Raw genomic sequence first — 23,889 nt, 5'->3', positions numbered from 1 at the left:
CGATAAATGACGTTTGTTTAGTCAAGTGACTGAATAACCGTCGTGGGACTCGGATAGTTTTGATTTTGACAGGTTTTAACCACATTTATTGTGTCCTGTTTCCTTCACATGCCAGACTATCCAACAGAATTTTTTTTTCACATGGTATGTTCAAATTGATAATTACAAAATGCCTCAACGATTCACATCGCAAGCTTATTAATATATACCAAGAAATAACAACATGTTCTAGATAGTAAAATTCTCAAGGCCATTAATACTCTTCAACTTGACAAAATAAATTCATCTGTACACTGGATACTGATTTCAAATTCTAACCTCTAAATTTGTTCTACATTCTCCTAATCAAATACAATGCTCTGAACCTGTCCGTTAAAGTCAATTCATCAATATTTCTGGTCTCCCTTGTTCTATCGTAAGTATAGGCTAAGCTTTTTAATCAATTTAGAAAGTTGTGTTCATTGCTATTACAGATTTCGATTGATCAAACCTTTCATCGAACAGTTCAAGTCACACATTAAAAATGGTGTGCATTCCATGTGTGATAGCACCAGTAGTCCTACTCCTGTGGCGCTACTTAGTACAACCATTACTAATAAAGTTTTGGAACTTTCGACATAAGATAAAGAATGAAGATGAAAAACAATCGGAAGGACTACCTCAGCTAGTCAAAGAGTGCAATGATGGGGGATGTACACTTTCGTGGTCAAAAAGTCAAAAGTCAACAAAAGTCGATTGATAGGTTTTATGTGATGTATTATTTTGATTGGGAAAATAGATTTCACCAAGCAAATGAAATTATTTCCATTTCCATACTGTAACTCTTCTACAGTTTCTCTTTAACAAGTGATTTTGATTCAGTCTCGTACCCCATAGCCAATTGTAAATTAGGGTGGTAATTTTCATTTATTATTGCTGCTGATACAAGTTCTGCACCATTGTTTGTAAGAATCCACTTTACTTTAAAGGGTACTAATATTTGTTACTATACAATAGGAAATTTCTAGCAATCATTTTAGGTGTGTATATTTAGATTAAATGAGTCGCGGATCAAACTGATTCAATTTTTGGATCAGCTTGTAAGACGTGTTGATTATATTAAACATCAGGTTTTACAGCTAAGACTATTCGAATGCAGCAGATGTAGTTTATTATACCTAATTTGAACTCTTCTTAATGTTAATAGAATACTTCAAAATTTCAAGTTTGTATCTAATCCGGCTATAGTGTTGGCACAAAACTGACGGAAAATAAAGTTGTTAACTAAAATGTAACTTATTTCATGTTTAATGAAGTCTCAACTTTTCAGGAATCACACTGTAAATAACATCTTGACCTTCCTTAATATAATTTAGTTTATTTATAAACGTTAGATTCCAATTTTCTCATAAAAATCAATAATTGTAGTTCGCTAGTTGGATAATTAGTAAGTTAATCCTATCGGCTCTACAATAACATTACTCATATATGGTTGCATCACGTTGATCCAAGGTTTGTTTCAATATATGTATACGAGAAAAAGTTTGGGCTTGTAACTTGTGATGAATGCGTCGTTTGTTTTATACGCATGTAACAAACACTGATTCTTACGAACCCGTTGATATTATAAACTAAAACAAAAAGTATAACCCAATTGTAAGTTTGACCCGATTATGCTACCTAAAACTGCCAATAAAAATCGATCAATCTACGTATTTGCTATACGATTTCACACATTTTTGGAAAACTACATTGGTAATGTCATAAGTTACACTGTTTTGAATATTATCAAATCTGTCATCACGTTCGTGTTTGAATAGATTCAGAATACGAGTGTAACAATGGTAGTTATTTAATAAAAACTATTGTATTAAAAATAAAACGTACATGCAAGTTTTATATCTGAAAAGTTTACGAAGTATCACCAGACATGTCGGAAATGTATGAGGTACACCATGGAGATAGTAAGAGTAATTGTTTTTGAAATGTTCATCCACATTTTTCTTGAGTATACCTAAGTTCTAGTGGACATTCCTAAGGTCAACTTCAAACACAAGTACACTGTTGGGTGGAATAGCTGGTGGTGAACCTTTTGCTCCATATCTAGAACAAGATAAATAATTTGATTGCTCATCAGTTTTAATGTTATGGAAATAGTCATCAGTCGTAAATATTGTGCTCGTAAGACGTAAGAGATTTGCTCACTAAAAGGTCTTCAAAGATTTCAGGAACAATTTAGTTCAGATAAATCACGAATAATGCAAGAACTAATACATATTGTAAAATATAAGTCATTCAAGTTTCAATGAACAGAAAAATCCCAAATTGTTACTTACGCCAAAGCTGGTGGGATTGTAATGCGTCTTTTCCCGCCAGTCTTCATTCCTACAATACCGATATCCCATCCTTGAATGACTTCATTTTTCCCTAGACGGAACTTGAATCCATCTCCCTGACTGCATGAATCAAATTTTTTCCCATTTTTAAACCGTCCTACATAATAAACTGAAACAAATTTTCCAGCCTTTGCCGGAGGGCCAGACCCAAGTGTTAAATCCTCTATTTGTACACCACCTTCAATTACTCGTTTTTTTTGTTCCTGCTTTGAAGCTTGGACTTGCTGTTCAAGTTTGTTTTTCTTTTGTTGTTTAGCCTGCTGTTTCTGATCTTGTTTGACATCTTTGCCGTTCAGTAATTTCTGCTTTTCTTGCTTTTTATTCTGTTGTTTTTGTGCTGGTTGTTGTTGTTGTTGCTGCTGCTGCTTTTGTTGTTTTTGTTTCTTTGTGGTTGATGAGGGTTTGACTACTTCCTCCTCTTCCTCCTCTTCATCCCCCTCGTCGTCATCATCATCATCATCATCTTCATCCTCCTCCTCTTCCGCGTCCAGTAGCGCACTTTGCAGTTCATCTGAATCACTCCCATCATCTTCTTCATCTAGTTCATCATCGTCATCACCTTCGTCAGAAGACTGTTGTTCTCCCTCCTCCTTCAGACGTTTCAAATGATTCTGAGATTGTTTAATGGAATCTGTGGCCTTGCGTTTACTTGGTTTACCAATGAGCTGTGGAATGTCCTCCTCTTCTTCTTCTTCTTCTAGTTCATCATCTAGGTCATCTTCTTCTGGTACTAGATATCCTGTCAAATGTACAAGACCGCTACCATTGGAACTAAAGGCTATTTCGGTTCCTTCTTGGAAATTGAGATCCAACGGAACCTGCAGCGCAGCTCCTTTGTTCAGTGTGCATAAAAGAAAAGTCCGATTCTCGTAATGAAGCATTACTTGAACAACCCCAGTATACGAGCCTTGAATAAGAACCGCATGATTATAATAATTTGAAAAATTCATATTGGATTCGGTATCGAAACGAAAAATAGAAGATTTCTACCTCCAGTATTTGTGTCCAAGCTCGCCATGGACACGTGAAACGACCGTTCTACGGTTTGCGTGTACCGTTTATTCGGCTCTATAATTAAGCCTGAAACAAACGTTAACATACTTTTAGGTGGTTATATTTATTGGTCATTTTTTAATTCGGAATGACGTTAGACGAGGAATTTCATCCTCGCGTATGGAGCTCTTAGCCCGCACGCTGTGATAATCTTTATTGGAGATCACATGGCGACGCCATTCTTGAAATAACCGGCAACTCAGATCTGCTCAGATCAGGGGTAACACATGGCACTTGTTGGTACTTACCCCAAAACATATTGGCTATTTTGACCTACAATAAACGTTGCAATAAATTTAATGAATCAACAATCGTTTTCACTACTTCAATAATATATCACCGAAAATAAAAGAAACGCATGCACAGTTGATCAACGGTTTCCCGGTGCTCGGAGTTAGATCCTACTCGCGCCAAGATGTGATTGAACCGGCGGTAAAGGAACAGGCCATGAACGATTGAAGAGACTAGATAGGAAATGGTCATCATTTTTTTTATCTTGTACGATGAGTTCATGTTGATTCCTCGAGAGGCAGTACCAACGGTACCCTGATGAAATGAAAACCAAATCCAGTTTTTTCATCTGTAATGATCAACAAAACTTATTTTACAATATACAGAAATATTGACCATGCTGATGAAACATTTTTTTGGCAATTTTCGCATCACAACTTCAGTATTGTTTCAAATGAGGGCAGCTATTTTGCGGGCAAAACAACATTAATCACCGGACGTAAATGAGAACGAGAAAAGTGAGACACAACAGTTCACAACTGTAATTGACTAGAGGTAGCAGGATTCAGTGTTTGGGTTTACGATCTAACAGCGTTATTGTAATTATAGCCAACGTCTCTTTTGACCAACTTTGACGCACCAAAAATGGCGCTTAACCTCATTGTCAAGGTGCACCCAGTTGTTTTATTTCAAATAGTCGATGCCTACGAGCGACGTAATGCGGATACTCACCGTGTCATCGGGACCCTGCTTGGTAACAAAGAAACACAGAATAAACTTTCGACTACTCGTACGGTTTCTCAGAAATTGTGATAGCGGATAGACGAATGAACGTCGGACGTCACCTTCTACATGTCACATGTTTCCATATTATCAATCCTTTTAAACATTATAATTTATTAACGTCACGTCTACTGCAAATGTGAAATTTCAGCGAAATCTAAAAAGAATTGATTTCCCTAAAAATTTCTATACTTTTTCCTTGCAATTAGTACTCAAATTGTCATGTAAGTTCAGGTATTGTCTCGACAGAACGTATTTATCATGATTTTTCATAGGGACGGTGGAGAAGGGCATTGTTGAAGTAACAAATTGCTTCTGCGTACCTCACAAGGAATATGCAGATCAGGTCGAAGCCGAGCTGAACTACGCAATGGATCTGTACGACTTAAATCACCGAGTAAATGCCCAAGAAAGCATAGTGGGTTGGTGGGCTACTGGAAAAGAGGTACAGATGTCAAGAGTTGTGGTACCTTCCTTTCCATCTCAAATATATTTACAAGATGATAATAATATCCAAACAGTGAATGTGTTGGCTAATTTAATCAAACTTGAAAAGTATGCTCTTGATTTTAGCAACATATGTTTATTCATCAAGTTTTTTTCCTTGTGATCCAGGTTACCAATCACTCATCTGTCATCCATGAGTATTATGCCAGAGAGTGTAACAACCCAGTTCATTTAACTCTGGACACAACAATGGCCAACACTACTAGAATGGGTATCAAGGCATACGTATGCGTCCAATTGGGTGTGCCAAATGGCAAGCAGGGTTGTATGTTTACACCTGTCAGAGTTCAGGTAAAAAAAAAATTGATGCAACTAATAATTTAGCAATAATAGGTCAAGGTTTTATGAATTTTTACTTGTACTATGTTTCTGTGAAAAAACTAATTTTCATTATTCATCTCTTGGAGTCTATAATACTATATTGTGTTAGAAGTGAGTAATTGTGAAGTTTGCACCCCGAACCACGAAGGCGAGTGCTGCAGTTGCAGGAATACTAGTGCAAATGCAGCATGAGCCAAGGCGAGCACTGTAATAATATGATTAAGCAAATTTTTCCAATACCTGTAAAGGAAGTTCGATTTAAGAAGCACCAAATGAGCCACTCATAGCATATCAAATTGTGATTATAGAACATACGCTTAATGCAAGACACTGCATTGAGCAACGATTGAGTTGGTCGAAAGTACGCGTGTGCCCAAGAAATCCCTAGTATTTGCGCAAAAATTGTTTCACCACACTGTTCAAAATTGGGACACTTTACGTACGCCCCATAGGCTTCAAAAATTTAACCTGCCAAGTAGGTGTCGAAAAAATTCTTGTCTCACCTTTTTCAGGTACAGCTGCTGGCAGTTGCTCTGTTTGGAGTGGTAATAACTTGTACTTTTACTTTCAACAGGTCACTTCTTATGAACCTGAGATCGTAGGGCTACAACTATGCGCTAAAACACAAACTTTACCTCCAGGTCAAGCACTTTCAAAGCAGGGGGGAGTAGAACCAATGTTAGACCTGGCACAAATAGCAGAAGCTAGCACTAAACTACTGACTTTGGTAGACCAAGTCCTCAATTACGTAGATGATGTTTTGGCAGGCAAACAAATTGCTGACAATCAGGTAATAAATTGACGTAGATAGCAGTAGGAATGAAAATAATTCAAAATGTACTGGACAATATTTCACTTTCTATAACAAGAAATTTGGATGACCTTTGTACATGTTCGCAAGTACTGTACAATCAAGTATTGAAAATAAACAATTGAATAAAATAACATAAAATTACAGGTTGGGCGAGCCCTGTTAGATATGGTACATTCGGTACCTAAAATGTCAGCTGATCAGTTCGACCAAATGTTTAACAGCAATGTCAAGGACCTCCTCATGGTTGTTGCTCTTTCCCAGTTAATCAAAACTCAACTACAGCTGAACGAGAAGCTCACCCTTCTGACTACCTTATGAGCCAAAACTAAGCTTACCAAATAAACAGCACCAAGTAAAGCTAAGAGTAATGTATGGCTCCAATAAAAATCTGTAAAAACAAACTGATGTAACTAAATTGCTTAATCTAGTTTTTTATACATATATACATGACACATATATTTTACAAAACATCACAGTAGAAGATTCTTCAACGTTTGAAACTGTGCTTATTTCTACCATAGCTTCCAAACGTCGGAGGTCGTATTTTGCAGAAAACCGTCTTGTGTTTTGTTTTATCACACAATGTTTTGTACAATTTGCTAATATTGAACCATAGTATATTTGTACGACCAAAATTACAAACTTTTCAAATCTTGCATATACGTTAAACCACATTATCACGCCTTGGAGCTTGTATTTTTTTTATATCTATTTGTGACTGTATAGAACAAGGGCAATTTTAAAATCCTGGAAATATCGATATTGGTTATGGATTTAATCCAGTAAGTAAGTTTGTAAAAACACTTTCATATATCATGCACTAACTCTCTTTCAGAATTTCAGTATAACCTAATGTTGTCAGTAATTGGATTACTGTGAATTGTACCGTGCTTCTTCATTAGGCCTGATCAGGGAAAATCTAGATTCAGTCGACAGGAAGGAGGAAACTACCAGTCCGCATTGAGTGCACTTCTGTTGAATTCTCAATTTTTTGTTTATTTACTTAAGATTCAACTCGATTAACGATGACAAATTCAACTAGAACAATTCAAAAAATTTTGCGAGTACCAAATACTGCGAATAATCCTACGTAAGTTTTCCATAGCTAGGGTATTTAAAATATGTGATAAACATTTTTTGTGAGTGTCCAGAAATTTAATCAGATTAAAGTTACAAATATCAAAGGTCTTTTCATTAGCTGTATTATCGCATAATGATTTGTTCTTGGTTCTCCAAACAATTATTGATAATTGCTAGGCTGAACAGCATTCGATTTAACTTTCCAAAATATCCATTAATTTAACCTGTCAGCCAACTGATGAAGCGCAGATAATTTACTGACACAAATAGCACTAATCATAGCAGGAGAATACGATTCCATTTTTCATTTAAAAATACTTTTTTCCTACTATAAGCAAACGTTAGGGCAGTCAAGATGATAAAACTCCGAGAAATTTTGCCTGGTTTCATTATAAGTGAATTGCAAATTTCGTACTGAAATCGGGATGTTTGTTGCAACACATTTAAGACGAAGTATGTAATTTCATACAATCCCTTTTTCGCTCATAATGAAGCATCTGCGACAAAGTTGTTTACATCCAATAAATTGAACTTAGTCAGGGAAGCGCTTATGCTGAACAGAGGGTCAATTCGCTTATGGCGGGCCCGCTTATACCGAAAAAGTACTGTATCATGGAGAAATAAAGTAGATCAAAATTCATCTTTTTATGATATCACAAAATCTTTCCAGCACAAATGGTAAGAAAAATTGTCTTGTATTACACTTTTCGGACCAACGACACTTGCGATTGATTGGTAATAAAAACTGAAGTACTTAAGAAAGAATGCCTTTGACTGTAAATGAGGGAATAGTTTCAACAACATTTCTGAGACTATCGACTGTGCAAGCATAAGATATACCAAGAGGCACCGAATTAGCTGACCATGTAAGCCATTGAATCTGTGAACTTATGTCAGAACAGATATAATAATCACTGGTGACTGTAGTCAGATATGGGTTATTGACGCCAATGAATGCTGTGCCAAGTTGTGTTGTTTCATTGTAAAGGATTTTCCAAAAGAACTTTGGAACAGGAATAGCACGATTTCCAGCCTCATCAGCATAGAGATAAAGATCAGTCAAGACTCCATCAATGTTCGGTAACTGAGCAATGCCATAAACCCCGGTATAAACTGTCAAATCTTGGTAAGTGTTACTGGCGTAATTACGTACGTCATTTTCAAGTGAATTCCAATTACCACCATTGAAAGTTTGCCATTGAGGCGACTGGTTTACATAATAGAATGTAGCGCGGTGCTGAGAGCCATAGACAAAGTCTGCTTTCGCGGTCGTATGTCCACGTGCCAAGAAGTAGTCATTAGTTGCGTGAATGTATTGAGTGCCAAGATCGGCAGATCCTAAAAGCGTTCCCATCGTTGCGATTTGAGTAGCTCGATTATATTGAGTGGCCAATGTATAACCAGGGTAAAAAATACCCTGGACCCAACTGGGCCTTGGAAATCCTGTCTGGAAACCACCGATTTCTTTAACTAATTTAAAAGTTGTGTAGAGCGTTTCAAGTCGCGTTTCGTCGTGACATGCGTTTATAGTTGTTATCCATTCAGTGCCCAGGTCGAATCCTATTTCAACATCGGTGTATGAGCCAAGACACGTGTTCCCACTTTTGCGCTGCCAGTGCCATGGTAGGAAGCTGCATGCCAAGTCACTGAATTCTATCGATACACCATCAACAGTGAATTTGCTTCCGCTAACGCAGGTTGCCAGTACATACATCGCTTTCAGTGCTATCGAGATTTACAAATTTGTTATTTGTCCCAGTGCACACTAACCGGACATTCTCTCCAGCAGCAAAACTGAGTGTTCCAGAAGTGTCTACTGGATGTCGAAATCCTGCTCCTTCACCCACATTTAAGACCAGGGGCTGTGGGGCAGGTAAGTCTCCATTTATGGAAACTGAGCACTGCGCTGTAATAATAGAATGGGAGCAAACTTAATAACTTGTAATTAGTACTGACATAACAATACATATCATTGTGTCTCCTCACGACAAATCGCAAATCTCTAATATGTAAACATATTCAATGGCACACGAAAACAACAATCTTCGAAATACAGGTGATGAGAGAAATTAACGACACTGTAGTCAGGGCGGCTAGGTGGTCTAGTGGAGTAAGTCTCCGGTAAAGCGTCTCTAGATACCAGGTTCGATTCCTGGCTCCGTCGTTAATTTTTCAACTCACCTGAAAATTTCGAGTTTGTTCTCTTATCTAATACATATCTAGGAAAAAAGAATGTAATTCAAATATAGAGGACTTTCAATATAATGGTGAGTGAAAACTAGCGAATAGGGAGAAAAATATTACATGGTGGATTGTAAGTGGAGATTTTTCACTTTGGAATAAAAAAAGTAGATTGTAATCACTCTGTTGGCACCCACTCTTATATCAGTTGTCACATAGCGATTAGACATTAATCAACATTTGGTATTCTCTTAACTAATTTAAATTATTATAGCAACTTACTCATTTTTCCATTTAATTTTATTATGAAAATATCTAGTTATTTTAGAAACCTTTCGATTTGAATATTGATAGGACAAACCTTGAATCGCGATGATAGACGTCGCAAAAATAAGAAGACACGCAACAGCCTGCATGCTGATGTTGAATGTCATACAAACTTGGCAAGAACACCTTTAATAAGATATCTTATTGTTATAAATTACGATATAAATCACTGGCAGTAACGGATTAGATTTATCACGGTATTTGATCCATTGTCGTGTGAGTGACACATTGATGGAGCGGGTGCTTCGCCTCCGAAATCTCAAGATTGCAAGTATGATTATATTTATTGTAAAAAAGATTATACTTCTGTGTAAGCTGTAACTCACCTAATAAAACTTGACGTTCAATCAATCATTGAATTTCCTGCAGACAGTTTTTACGTTACGTTGATACAATCACTCAGAATTTCAGGAGTAGTTGAATAAAACGATCCCACAAATGGATGAGGTCACACCCATTTGTATTTAAAGAATTGTTAACAACAAAGGAGTAATGAGTTACAAAATGGGAATTACCATCACAATATTGAAGTAACAAATTACAAGTCAAAAATGTGAGACATGACATTACTGTTATAGTGAATGATATGTGATAAACATATTTCTTTAACTGTTTTCGAAACTGTATCTTTTTGAAAATGAATTACAATTGTGATGATCGTTGTTCATTGGTGTTTTAAAAAACATGTCATTGTCATTTTGGTTTGTACAATATATTATTTTGTATGAATTTCTTATATTAATACCATAGTTTCTGTTATGTCCTCTTATCTCTATCCAGCCTCACACTACTTACTGTCGCCTTTACTCAGCTGATTCCATTCTCTTCCTTCTGTATTCTCACACTTTTCCTGCACCCATACGCTTTGTCTCTAGGTATACTCCTATTCTAACTCTTAACGTCACATCTAGACTTCTTATATACCTTTCGCATAGCACACTTCGGTCCTACCATTATCTCAACTTCTTTGCAATAAACATATAATTGATATTCCAAACAAACCCAAGGTTAGTCAACCCTGTTCCTAACTTCCAGTTGTCTTTGTACGTAAAGGCGAAACCGAACCAGTTTATTCCTACCGCTCAGGAGTAAACCCCCTTCACTGACATAACATGAAGAAACATAAAAAATTTGTTTTCGTCCTATGCAACTCGACTTCTGCAAACTCGTCACACTTGGTCATATATTTTTTAAATATCCCAGAACTACATATATCACTGATTGTGATTAGAAAAATAGGTGTTACTCAAAAATCTGTACAGATGAAAACGCACAATTCAAACTATAGTGATAGAAAATCTAATAGATTAAAATAAATAAATGTAAATAGTTTCAAATAGTACCGGCTAGATATATACATGCTTCTTATGTACCTAATTATCCGAGGATCACAATCATTGTCAATGTGAATAAGACAATTTCAAACTACTGCCAATCCAGTCTTGAACGCTTCTGTTATCAGAAAAATTAAACCTAAACAAATTTATGATAGCTAAATTTAAATACTTCCCACCCTTGAGATTCAACACTATATCACAGGATCTATACTTTTCAAGTGTATAAATTTTCAATGTTGTTAATCGTTTTTGAAGGTTGTAAATGACGTTTTATGACATTGACGACTTTCTGATATAGGAATGACCGTCTGTAAAATAAAAAATATACTTATATTTAACTATTTCAAAAATACATATATGGCAATCATTTTAGGTTTTGTAGGGATAAAAAATCGTAGCAAAAACAATTTTTAACAGGAAAATTTCTAGGACATTTTCAAAATCCGTGTATTGAAAGATTACAGTTTTTATCGAAGGAAACAATAAAAATTCTAAGATGCAGTTATTTCGAGAGAAAATCGAAATATAGAATTCATAAAAAATTCAAAACCTCTTATTATCCATGCTTCTTTCTTGCATAAGCATCGAATTTCTGTTCAAAATACTCGTAATAAAGGGCTTTACTTGATAGCAAACATATATTATTTTTACTACTGTGACAATGCCATGTCATTTCCATCATAATAATTAAAACCGATCTTAACGGATAAGTTTTAGCTCTAGAAGCAGACAGATGTGCAATTGCAAACAGCGATATTTTGTGATTATGAAAATTAAAGAAACCTAATATCAAAACTTTGATACTTCTACACCACAGTTGATTTAAAAAATTCAAGAGAAAAGATCATTTTCCTACGCAAATTTTGAAGACTGTGTTATTGTATTCATTTCAGGAACAAGTTTTACGTGCAAATTATTTATATTATAATTTTTCTTATGCTGCACCTAAATTTTTCCTCACCCTATCTTGAATACTTTCACTTTTAAATATAATTCCCGAATCTCACTCACCTGTTGGCTGGTTTGCATATGGACAAGTGATCTTGAGGTATTTCATAAAATTCACCAACACCAGGATCTGAAAGAAAATAAAAAATACATTTTTATTTTATTTTCATATGATGTTACAATGATAGCGGATTGCTATCAATTTAATTGATAACAAATACATAATTACTCTACTTGATGACGTTATGCCAATTTCATATCTATACCTGATGAAGTGGGATTGACAAATTGCAGCGGAAACTTCAACGGTGTGACGAGCGTGGATTTAGTTTCGCTGAAGCTGATAATATCAATTGGATATTCATCCAGCATTTTTAAAAAATCGTTGTGCAATTCGAGAAGTTGCTTTGATCCTGCAAAAGATGAATTATAAAATCGTACAGTAAGTATCTATAGGTATGTTGTATTGTTAATAGTACTATTGATCACATTTTTATTTTGTCACTTACAAGATGTTTAGTTTAATTTCAAATTTATTTTTTATTAATTTAAATCTTTGAAATTTTCTTTTATACACATCTGTTACCTTCTCGAAGTTCTTGAACTTCAACTGATGGCCACACAAACATTTGAGTGGTTTGTTTCAGTGCCGCAACATGGGAACCTCGATGTGGTGTACTATAGAATATAATACCACGTGTGTTTTTGCATATATGGTTTCGGTCATTATTTTTCCATTCTGCAGAAAAATGAAAAAAAAAAAAATACTAATAGCATTAAGAATAGTAATAAGACAAACAGATTTTTGACACAAAGACAAGAACGTTTATAAATAGAAGTAAATTCTCAAGATTCATCTATTTGCCTTATATTATGCACGACAATAGTTACTGGAATATATTTGTATTATACTCTACCCTTAATATACTACTCTTTACTTGCAATAAGATTTATAAAGGATAAACATACCTTGAACCAATATTTTTTTAACAAGCAGTCCACCCATAGAGTGGCAAACCCATATAACTGGCCGCCTTCCAACTCCTGCCGTTGCCAGCTTTGTTGTAAGTTCATTGCTTCGTTCATTAAGCGTGGCCCTAAATTAGGTCGATTTTTGATATTTTCAAATTTAATAATAGATTTCCGCAGATACATACTATGTAGATAATTTCTTACACAGTGTTTAGTTTTGTGTTAGTTCAATCAACTCACTTAATTCCTTCAATCGGACAGAGTGGCAGCCACATTGACAAATTGGTATTATAATTCACACCTAGCACACGAAGAGAAGGTACATCGCTTGGTAACCAATCACAGGGCCAACACTGTGTCCGGTGTATTCGATCCTGTTCCTCTTGGGCCATACAAACATCATCCCTGAAATTTTAGACGAACCATATATAAAATTACATGTTACAATGTCATATTCATCTTACTTTAGATGCGTTATTTGATATCTTCACAGCTCTAAAATGAATAAAATATGCATCATCCTAGACTAATGTTTGTTATGCCTACCCTTTGCATGTGAATGGACCATGCGCTTGACGTTTTGTATTTTTTGGAAAATCGTCTAATATAACCTCAAAATCGTGCCCAACGCGTTTCCATTCGCTGATTTCCAAATCGTGAGCTAAATCCCTCAGGAATTCTTGAGGTTGTTCACCACTCATGCTGACCATTGACTCTAATCCAGAAGGTAATGATGAAGATTCTATAACAAAAATGGGTAAATAAAATCGTGAGACAGCATCACATTTCGGTGATTTGTCTTATATCCTGTTCCAAATTTCACAACGCGCCTTACCGGGTTGACCTGAAGTTAATGAGTCAGAATCTCGCTGTCTCCATGTCACAAACACCCCTCCTAAGAGGCCGTGAATGAAAACCACATCTAACTTAGTAGATGAACGAGTTCTATGCAAGGGGTGAAGAAGATAAATTCGCCGTGGATATTTTTGGTTCACATTTTCATCAGCATCAAGATTTGCTAATGCTCGTCCAGCAGGTGCGGATAATCTTATATCTGTATGCTGGGCCCATCTAGCTAATATGCCAATCCATCCTAACAGATTAGACCAATTTTTGATATTAAATTCATTATACATCAATTTATTTTTGAGTGGTTGAGAATTTAATTATGGAATCTCGATCAGTGAATAATAACAGAAAATCAGGTACAAAGTGTGCGTGACTAATGGTGAAACGAATTTACCCAATGAATAAATGTCTCTCAAGTATTCGTTGTAGAGACTAAGGTTTGAGAATATTTTAGCCAGCATAATAGATATGTTTACATCATTTTCACAGTATTTTTGAACTTCCATCAATACTTTCAGACCACCTGCATTGGCAATATCTGGAGAATAAAGAATACTTTTGTAAAATAATGGGCATAGGGTGTAGAATTGAGGCAAATTATAATGCCTAAACTGGGGACCGATAAAAAGAATACTACTGCCACTACTTACAAGAAATTCACTTCATATGATATGCAAAGAAGTCATAATAATATAATAACAAAATATCTATTTTGTATGTCTTCGAAATTATTACCTTTACTGTGTTCACCGAGTGAAGAATGATGATGCAAAGTTTGGACACAGGATTCAAGCAGTACGTGATCCCATTTTAAATTTGGCGGTCCAGGTAGACCACCAGCTGTTAGATCGTGATCGAACAATAATCGACCCTACGAAATTTTAAACATATGTATCAGCCATAATGACGATCCATTAAAACTAAGTCTCACATGTTATACTCACACGCTGTGTATTTCCAAAATTTTTCTCAAGAAATTGTGATAGGCAAGGGTGACAATTAGCACATACTTTATCCAGTTCAGATAATAATAGTCTTAGATTCTCGATTATTTCCTAAAATGAGTTCAAGGTTGTTAGTTTGAATTTCAGAAATTGAATATATTTCCCCATTTTTACAAAATACTCCATGTGTGTATCGCAATAGCGAATGTAATCTCTGACAAGATTTCTGTAAGTGGAAATTTTAAACAGAGCTTCTACATGTGGTTTGAATCATGCAGTGGTATAAAAAAGAAAACCATACATACATCATGTGCATACATACATATGGAGCATGTTGCATGCGCCAGAAAGGTGGTCTCAGAAAAAATCGAAGATCTACATTTGGCATTCGTGCAAGTGCAACCGCAGTTCTTGCATCTAACATCTGTGCAATTTGCCAATAGTCCCAATCTAATAATGAAATTGACCCAATTTCATGAATAATTTCAAAGATTATCTCACAGAAGGACTAGTTTTATAATTAAATTGACTGTCGTAAGAGCATTCAGTAAAATAGAAAAATTGAATAACATGATACCTTTTAAATGTTTAAGATAACTCAAGCTATATACAGCTTTCTGTCGGTCCATTAATGAACCATTTTGAGCAATGCGAAGAAATCTGTATGCCAAACTTCTATTTAGAGATTTCCACCATGTTATCACAGTATCAGTAATACCAGGCTTTTCTTGTACAATTGTTGAATTGAGATCGTTGTTGCTCCGATGCAAAAGCACATCTGTATTCCATAGATCATACCAAAATTACTGACAATGATGCATCCAAAGAAAATAAATAAAAAAGAGAGATCCACGTGACTTAACTTACGAAATTTCACCGCAAAATATCAAATAGGTATATCGGTTCACAACCTACCTTGGAGACGAGGATCATCTACGTAAATATATTCAGCCTGTGTATGCTCAAGGTCCAAGACTTTGGTGGGCACAACCGAGCTGAGGATTTGCGAAGTTTGACGTAGCTGGTAGCAAAACCAACATCCCCTGTGTAAAAATACGTTGATATTGACGTTGCGTGTCGGTGTATACATAACCTACAATACTGTGCGAAAAAAACAATCATCCATACCCTACGAGCACGATGCATGTGCCAGCTGATCGCAGGAGGTATACAGATTTTGTATACATGCTGTAATGCAGAACTTGCATGATTTACCGTCCCAAAACAACGTCAAAAATACGTTTTGCCGCAGCGAACTGAACCGAGAGACCCGTTCACAACGACACGCAATTTCGACTGCGGGGTGTGTTGGTATAAAGATGATGACAAATGTGACATGGGTTATCTTGTATATGAAACTATACTTACATAGAAGCAATTTGACTGGCTGGAATAAGTAAGCTAATTCGGTTTTCACGTAATCATTTAATTTATATTAAGTGAGGATCAAATTAATAGTTTTCGTAGATACGTAAAATATAAATTCACTCGATTTTCACAAAACTAATATACAACAATTCATTGATAATAATATGCAACAATAAATATGATTTATTTTACCCCATGTGTAACATGTGTATACATATATTAGCTATACATACCTATACCTATAATTACATAGCGATGCAGAAATTCGAATTATTGTCAAGTTTTTTTAAAGAAAATAGTTATTGCGATCAAAAGAAGGTCGTTAACACACTTGTAGAAAATAATTTCAATTAATGTTATAAAAAAGTATATACTTATATTATGCTTTACTTATTTTTTTTAAATTTCATATTGTTAATAAAATTTTAGAGTAACTATAACGAAATTGACACAACTGATTCCTATAACAGAAGATGTAGATCTGCGAACGCAATATTATTTGCTTCACAGATCTTTGATGCTTGTATTTATTTATTAAATCATACTAAATTTCACTTAAACGTAATTTCTTATTTACCAAATACTTTCAATTCCTGACGCATGATCTTGCCAGCTGCGTTTCGCGGTATCGCATTTATGAATATCACACCACCTGCTAAGTTCTTGTAAGCAACAACCTGAGAAATAATAAAATTGTCGTAAATTATTGGTATCAATTTATATTCAACAGATTATATTATGTTTCTCAAATGTGTAACACCCGATTTTTTTTGACATCGTGAAACGATCTTGAATAGGAAATTAATGCCATCTGATAATTTTTTCAATTGAAAAGAGGAAATTGATATAATTTCTTCAACATGAGTGTTTTACATAAACGATCAAATAACACAAGGCTGCAGCTGTTACTTTGTGATCGCATACAAAAATGAGAAATATAGCGAGATCCTATGATGAAACAATATGCTCTATTCTTAACCTTAGGCTTTAGGTAGTTAGAGATAGATTCTTCGGTCAAGTCCGCATTTGGCTGTTTTACCACAAAAGCTCTGGGTAATTCTCCCGCAAGTGTGTCTGGAATACCAATGACTGCTACATCTACTACTCCAGGCATTTCTAAGATTATAGACTCTAGTTCCGTCGGCGACACCTTAAAAGACAAAATAAAATGAGATTAGTTTTAGATGAAATCACGACAAAACTAAATGAAAATTTCTGATTAACATAGTTTGAATCACGGTCTCAAATGTAGAATTAAAAAGAAAATAAGCAATAAACACCAAACTTGATACATTTAATGAGCTACTCGATGTAAGAGGCAAAGAAAAGTGTCAGGAAGTATATTCCCTGAAAAGTGTGAAGGTGAGTGATTGTTGGAATAAAAATTGAAGAATTTCGCAATTGTTGTAATTATATTGATAATTTTCAGAAAATATTTTTGTATTATTCACGCAGGTGACATATCCTTTCAAGGAGATTGCATAAAATTTTGAGTGTTATATTATTTGGTGACCTATTTGAATTTTAAATGGTTCGCTGTTTCGTGTCACGTAACACGACGCATGCGTAGAAATCCAGTTGCGAAATCAAAGTCAGAGGTTACGGTAAGATTGATTTTAACGATGAAGCAGTACCTCAATGAATACGTATGTAAGTTCTTTAAATATTAAAGTTATTCAATATCCGACGTGAATCTGAAAGAAAAAACAATCCAGCCGGTGATTTCATAAGTACGAAGGTGAAAGTGGCGACAATGCAATTTTCATCATTTCACACCGAGGAGTTGGCTGCCCTGGATATTCTGTCTCTGTGTTTGGTCCCCGGTGTTTGCGTTTTTCGTTGTTGGTGATATTTTTCGGTGAATATTGTCCTCACGTTGGAAAATATCCAAGGAAAAAAAAAAAAAACTAACTGAATTTCGAGTGTCTCAGACTCGAAATCCGGCGTAAAAGGGACATGGAGAACCCGGAGGAGGTGCTGCAAGCACTAGATGAATTTCAAAAGCTACGACCTGCTGACATTCCAAAGGAACTTGAAGAGTATCTGTCTTGGGTAGCGAAAACAGGAGACCCTGTCTATCAGTGGCCTCTGATAAAAGCTCTCTTCCGAGAAAAGCTCCTACGAGTAATGACTGAGTTCTATGAGAGTTGCCCGACCTTAGAACTGGCACCCTGTCCAAACGTTGAGCAGTTCAACTACGATATGATGAAAAGTGCTCTCCTCGATCGACTCGAATCATTCTCCAATGCTCCCTTTACAGTGCAAAGAATTTGTGAGCTCCTAACTGCCCCACGCAAAGAGTACAACAGGGTAGATAAATTCATGCGAGCTATTGAAAAGAACATATTAGTTGTATCGACAAGAGAACCAGGGCCAGCGGCCAGACGAAGCGAGAATGGCGATGGTATGGTAAATGGGTCTACGGAGGACAACGGAAGTAGGTCACCTTACGATATGGACCTGTGGGCACGGGCTTGTACCTTGGCGACCACAGTCACTGTTCAAACAGTAGAAACGCATTCGACGATAGTCAATATACATCACCTTCCAACAAACATTATACCCGCGACTGAATTAACTATTGTAAAAAGTAGCCCAGTTTCTGTCGAAGCCTTCACACCGTACGGAGCCGATTCTGAGCTATGCGATTCTGAGATAACTGCAAAAGGCCAGGATCTACCTTCAACTTTCACCCCATCGACATCCGAAATTGCTAACATTGCAAATTTGACATCACAGATTCAACCGCAAGACCTCAATTCCACATCCGGGATCCAAAATTTATCCAATATGGTCCCCGAACCTTCTAATATAGTTGGAGATGTACCGGAAGCAATTATGAACGAAGATACCAACTCTCAGCCTAGCCTCGATATGGAGAATAATGAAAACGAGGCGTTTGAGTCAACTAAAACACTGCAGACTACATTCCAGTCCAGCGACTTTATCTCTCACGGCATCAAACCGCAGAAATTTTATTCTGAAGAAGCTAAATCAGTTGAAAAAACTATCGTCCAAGCTGAATCCATAAGAAATGATCTAGAACCATTGATAGAGCTAACTCAAAAACCTACGGAAGCTAATACAGATGTTGCTAAAGTCACTCCAGAAATTGTATCTTCTGGAGAAAATGGGGAGCCAGCTATACCAGCAACAGTAATCACTGCCGATTCAATTGAAATGACTGAAAATATCGATGAAGCAACTAATGCTGAAACAATCGATAAAACCACAGAGAAAATCAAAGAAAGTAATGATATGATTCAAAGGAATATCAGTGGCGATGATCAGATGCAAGTAAAAGAACGTGTTACATCAGATAATGATAACAATGTGCAGCTTAAAAGCGAAACTGAAAGTGCTTTACTAGATATAAATATTGAAAAAGACAGCGTTAGTTGTGCCAAAATAAGTCTGAGCGAGAAAGAAGCTGAAGTTACGTTACCACCAGTAACACCAGAACCTATAATCCCCTGTACGGTTGAAACTAGAGAAAATGTTACACAGAATATCACAATATCCAAAGAAACGGAAATTACAACCGATTCTAAGGAATTAAATGTATTGGCCAAGGAAACTGAACAAATTATGGAAGAAACCCTACCTACTACAGAAGGCAGTAAACGAACCGATGAATTTGAGGAGAGTACAGAATGCCTAGCAGAAAAGGAAAAAATATCTGACTGCGTACTACAGCTGCAAACATTGACCACAATTAAAGAAACTAGCGACGAGAATGATACAAAAATCACAAAATCTATTGTTCCTGATCCATTGCCAATAGTAGAAGAGCCCAAAGAGGAAGTATCTGTTCCAGACTTAGAAACTAAACAACTGATAGTCGACGTTACTAATGAAGAACACAACACTGCAGTGAATACAGCTTCGTCACCAGGTGAAAAGGAGAAAGAATTGATTGATACTTTGAAAACAGAAGATGCTTTAAAGGCGAATCCAGATGCTACAGATGCTCAATCAGGTCAAGCATTCTTAACAGAGAAGCCCTCATCAGTCGTCACTAATTCAGCTTTAGTTCAAGGTGTTGCACCAGTTGAGTCGATGGAAGTCGACATTGCCGAAGGCAACCAGACTTTTCAGCAAGATGAGCCAATGGAGCAAGAAGTCAGTGATTTGGATAAAAGTTAATGAAAAGTAGAGTAAAACATTTGTATTATTCTATAGGATTACTCTGATTTTGTTGAGAAAAAATATCACAATTTAATTTACTAGAAAGCAGGACGTTTTTTTTTAATTAGTAATTTTTTATAAAACTAAATATTGCCTCGTCACGAAAAACTCATAAACACACAAATGATTGAACAATATGAATCAAAATCTTTCACTATTTAAGAAATGTTCACGTGGAAATATCATTTTGATTCTAAACAACTGGGAGAAGGGAGCCTTTGAAACACATTGTATTTGATCAAACTTAATACATTTGGGAAACTCCTGGGGGAATAATGCATACCTTTGCTCCTTCTTCTGACTCGTTTACATACTGAAAAATGCTTATTCCTTGGAATTTACTCAGAATGACCTTTAAGATCTCAGCTTTTTACAGAAAATGTGGTAAGAAGTTTTTTTTCGAAAATTGAAAATCTTTGGGGTAGCAGGAAAAACCTTGAAATATAAATACTTGCTTCAAAGTTTCTAAGGTGTTCGTCAATTGTATAATCTTTGATATCAAAGCTAAGGTTTGTATATCATGTATTCTAATGCTAGTGAGCAATATCGTAAGAATGATATTGTGAACTGCATTGATAATTAATCAGTGAAAAAAATGAGTCCAATTTTTGAAAGCATAAGGTCGTTTAGCATATTTATAAGCTAGTATTTAAAGTAACTTTTTAACTGTAGACGCAAGGCTATCAAAATGGATTGTCTGAGAGTAAATCATTTCTTAACTTATGTAATCGTAACAAATGGTTATGTCACATGAATAACTTAATATAGCGTGTACATTATTTTATAAAATACATAAAGATTATTGTGAGAAAATCATTCTCCGGTTTAATTCAACCACCTTGCAAGAATAATCTATTTTTATAATAAATAAAATCTTGGGATTCAGCGACTCCTGACAAAAGATATCCCTGTATGAACTCACCTTTCTGAATAGAATATCAATTTGGAGTGTTTATGCCTAATTTTTTATTTTCATGGGTAAAAGATTATTACTTTTTAAAAACTCCTTCAGTGTATTTCAAAGCTTCTTTTAAATCGTTGGCACAATATTTCAAAAGAATATTCAATTTGATCTTTGAGTCACAATAATTACTAAAAACTATTTTACTGAATTTTTTAGTTCTTACCTGGTTTCCCTTCACCTTGATGAGCTCTTTAGTTCTGTCAACAATAAAAAAATATTCAGCATCATCATAGTAAGCAACATCCCCTGTGTGTAGCCATCCCTCTTCGTCGATAGTTTCGTCTGTTGCTTTAGGATTATTGAAGTATCCTTTCATAAGTTGCGGACCCTTAATTAGGAGTTCGCCTGACTTGTAAGGTACTGTGATATCTTGACCATTAGTTTGATCTACAAGCCTTGCGGATGTTGATGGTAACAGGCGACCGCAACTACCAGCTTTGCTCTGCTCTATCCGAAATGGTGTGAGCATAGTGACGGGACTGGTTTCTGTCATCCCGTATCCTACAACAGATATATGAAACATCATAAATAATTATCGTATGTGAATATTTAACACATATGCATGCACGAATATGTTTGGTAGTTATAAACACTTCAGTTGTATCAACCTTGATTGATCACACAGTCATCGCGATTCAATTTTTCAGTAAACTTGTCTATCAAATTTTTCGTTGCGGGCGCAGCACCAGATAGTACTCTTTTCACACTTGACAAATGATCCGCTGTAATTTCTGGATGAGATGCCAAGAACAGCAACAACGACGGAACAACGAACAGTGTGTCTGGCTTATACTTGATCAGACAGCTTAAGTAATCTTCAGGAGTAAATCGAGGTATAGTTATAAGATGCTCCCCTCTGTACAGTGATATGTTCATGATAGTATTGAAACCATAAATATGGAAGAATGGTAAGACTGTGAAAACGGTTTTCTGCGGTCCTTCAAATGCTGGCAAGTCATTGAAATCATGGTGACTGCATTGCACAATGTTTGCCACAAGGTTCTGATGTGTCAGCATCACCCCTTTCGGTGGTCCAGTTGTGCCAGAGCTGTATGGCAGGACAGCTATGTCCGTTGGGTTTACTTTTGGAAGATCAACTTCATCGTTATCCATTAAGAGAGCCTGCATGCTCAGAACACTGCAATTTGTAATCAAAGTGGGTGGTATAACAGGATCGATTCAGAGATGACAGTACCACATCACTATAATGCACATACTTTTTACCAGGATCAGGCTCTCCGCCAATATTTATAGTTTGTGTATAATTTGGCAATTTTTTTGATATCTGCAAAGCAGTCTCAAGGAGAAGCGGTATCGTTACAATAGATTTCACTCCTACACTTTGAAATTGTCGTGTAATTTCTTCTTCCGTGTACAATGGATTCGCAAACGTTACTGTTAATCCAGCTGACATTGCTGAATGAATGGCAATTACATATTCTGGGATATTAGGTAGGATCAAACCAATTCGGTCACCGGGTTTTAAACCGACTTGTCCTATGAGTGCTGCTGCTCCTCGTTCTATTAGCATTCTTGTCATACCAAATGTATACGATCGTCCCGAGACTCCACATGTCTATTCAACAAATAATAGTAATGAACCTATTAAGTCGATGTTGCATTTTTTTCCTTCGATTTGACATAACACGCTGTGTTGAAAATGGATATGTATTAAGAAAAGACTGAAGGATTTATATTATTGTATGTATCACGTTGTGAACTTTGACATTCATGAACCTTATCTCTAACGTATCACTTATCTCTGTTGAATGCTATATTGGGCCAGCTAATTAGCCATTTAAACCGTTTGCAAGCTGTTTATGGACAAATATGTCTACGAATTTCAACTGGTTCTATTTTGCACCAGTTTGAAAATCTAAAATTGTATTGTAGTTGAATCATATCAGAAAGTAGGACTTAGACAGTAAAGCACATTAGCCACCGTGCTGTGAAAATTGCATTAATTTTGTAAAATTGTGTTGAAGTTAGTAGTAAGATATTATTAATAATAAACTCATACCACTGCTGGTGACTCTGCACGGTGATCTTTTTGTGATAAGACTAAACTAGTGACACTTTGATTCGGTATACTTATATCCTCATAAGTACTCTTCACAACACTAGACGCTGTCCCATAATTCTTATTTTTTGGAACATTATGGGTTGTAAAAATGTTCTTAATTATGTGATTTAATGTACTTAGATTCCGGTAAGGCGTCACACGTAATAGAGACATTTCAAAATTAAGTTGTAATGTAAAATTTATGCGTGCAATCAGATATGTGAAGAGTTATTGTGAAAAATAGTGATATAAGTTTGGTTCTAATTATTACACATAATTATTTGTTCAGTAATTCAAAATAAATAAACGATTCCGATTTGGTATAAATTAAAAAAAAAAATCAGTGTTAACTTTATTGGTATATAGTGAATTTATCTTGTTTAATAATAATCGATGCGATAAATGCACTCCCGTAAAGTATTGAATTATAGAATGAAACACAATTACAATTCAGAAAATGTCTTAGGACTGTAATTAGAACGATATTAAGTCGAGTTGAATATTCATTGACAGACTGCTAGTTTGGACTTCACTGAAGAAAATTTCCTTTACATCTATAGGCATATGTAGGGTCAAAGAATCATA

At 35.6% G+C, this 23,889-nt stretch overlaps 5 protein-coding genes and 1 pseudogene across 6 annotated transcripts; 2 read left to right on the top strand and 4 right to left on the bottom strand.

The window, feature by feature from the left end:
• Nucleotides 1–474: 474 nt before the first annotated feature.
• On the bottom strand, nt 475–3,865 carry Fkbp39 (FK506-binding protein 39kD). Its single transcript, XM_046630959.2, has 4 exons — nt 3,677–3,865; nt 3,366–3,455; nt 2,316–3,282; nt 475–2,082 (listed from the first exon to the last, which is right to left on the bottom strand). Exons 1-4 carry the CDS (start codon nt 3,684–3,686, stop codon nt 2,001–2,003), a joined length of 1,149 nt encoding a protein of 382 aa, XP_046486915.1. The 5' UTR covers nt 3,687–3,865; the 3' UTR covers nt 475–2,000.
• Nucleotides 3,866–4,258: 393 nt separating this feature from the next.
• On the top strand, nt 4,259–6,485 carry eIF3f1 (eukaryotic translation initiation factor 3 subunit f1). Its single transcript, XM_046630960.2, has 5 exons — nt 4,259–4,413; nt 4,718–4,887; nt 5,058–5,240; nt 5,845–6,060; nt 6,229–6,485. Exons 1-5 carry the CDS (start codon nt 4,305–4,307, stop codon nt 6,400–6,402), a joined length of 852 nt encoding a protein of 283 aa, XP_046486916.1. The 5' UTR covers nt 4,259–4,304; the 3' UTR covers nt 6,403–6,485.
• A 747-nt stretch (nt 6,486–7,232) lies between these two features.
• Nucleotides 7,233–10,068, bottom strand: LOC124221200 (uncharacterized; annotated as a pseudogene).
• Nucleotides 10,069–10,272: 204 nt separating this feature from the next.
• LOC124221190 (protein SERAC1) lies at nt 10,273–16,035 on the bottom strand. Of its 2 annotated transcripts, XM_046630950.2 has the most exons (15): nt 15,851–16,035; nt 15,638–15,765; nt 15,300–15,500; nt 15,045–15,172; nt 14,723–14,833; nt 14,514–14,649; nt 14,173–14,316; nt 13,765–14,022; nt 13,476–13,671; nt 13,170–13,334; nt 12,927–13,054; nt 12,544–12,696; nt 12,224–12,370; nt 12,021–12,087; nt 10,273–11,317 (listed from the first exon to the last, which is right to left on the bottom strand). In XM_046630950.2, the coding sequence occupies exons 1-15, from the start codon at nt 15,928–15,930 to the stop codon at nt 11,224–11,226; spliced, it is 2,136 nt and encodes a 711-aa protein (XP_046486906.1). In that variant the 5' UTR covers nt 15,931–16,035; the 3' UTR covers nt 10,273–11,223. The 2 variants fall into 2 exon arrangements, with proteins under 2 accessions (XP_046486906.1, XP_046486907.1); XM_046630951.2 differs by lacking the exon at nt 15,300–15,500 and having other exon boundaries at nt 10,275–11,317.
• A 208-nt stretch (nt 16,036–16,243) lies between these two features.
• Nucleotides 16,244–23,622, bottom strand: LOC124221193 (uncharacterized). The gene is made up of 6 exons (XM_046630957.2): nt 23,263–23,622; nt 22,460–22,818; nt 21,851–22,380; nt 21,406–21,743; nt 17,070–17,240; nt 16,244–16,767 (listed from the first exon to the last, which is right to left on the bottom strand). The coding sequence occupies exons 1-6, from the start codon at nt 23,476–23,478 to the stop codon at nt 16,660–16,662; spliced, it is 1,722 nt and encodes a 573-aa protein (XP_046486913.1). The 5' UTR covers nt 23,479–23,622; the 3' UTR covers nt 16,244–16,659.
• LOC124221189 (Protein phosphatase 4 regulatory subunit 2-related protein) lies at nt 17,917–23,399 on the top strand. The gene has a single exon (XM_046630949.2). The coding sequence runs from the start codon at nt 18,047–18,049 to the stop codon at nt 20,234–20,236; it is 2,190 nt and encodes a 729-aa protein (XP_046486905.1). The 5' UTR covers nt 17,917–18,046; the 3' UTR covers nt 20,237–23,399.
• Nucleotides 23,623–23,889: the final 267 nt, after the last annotated feature.

This window comes from Neodiprion pinetum, chromosome 6 (genome assembly GCF_021155775.2).
Source record: "Neodiprion pinetum isolate iyNeoPine1 chromosome 6, iyNeoPine1.2, whole genome shotgun sequence".
Taxonomy (NCBI): domain Eukaryota; kingdom Metazoa; phylum Arthropoda; class Insecta; order Hymenoptera; family Diprionidae; genus Neodiprion; species Neodiprion pinetum.
The sequence above is the reverse complement of the archived record's forward strand: the minus strand, read 5'-3'. Positions and strand labels throughout refer to the sequence as shown.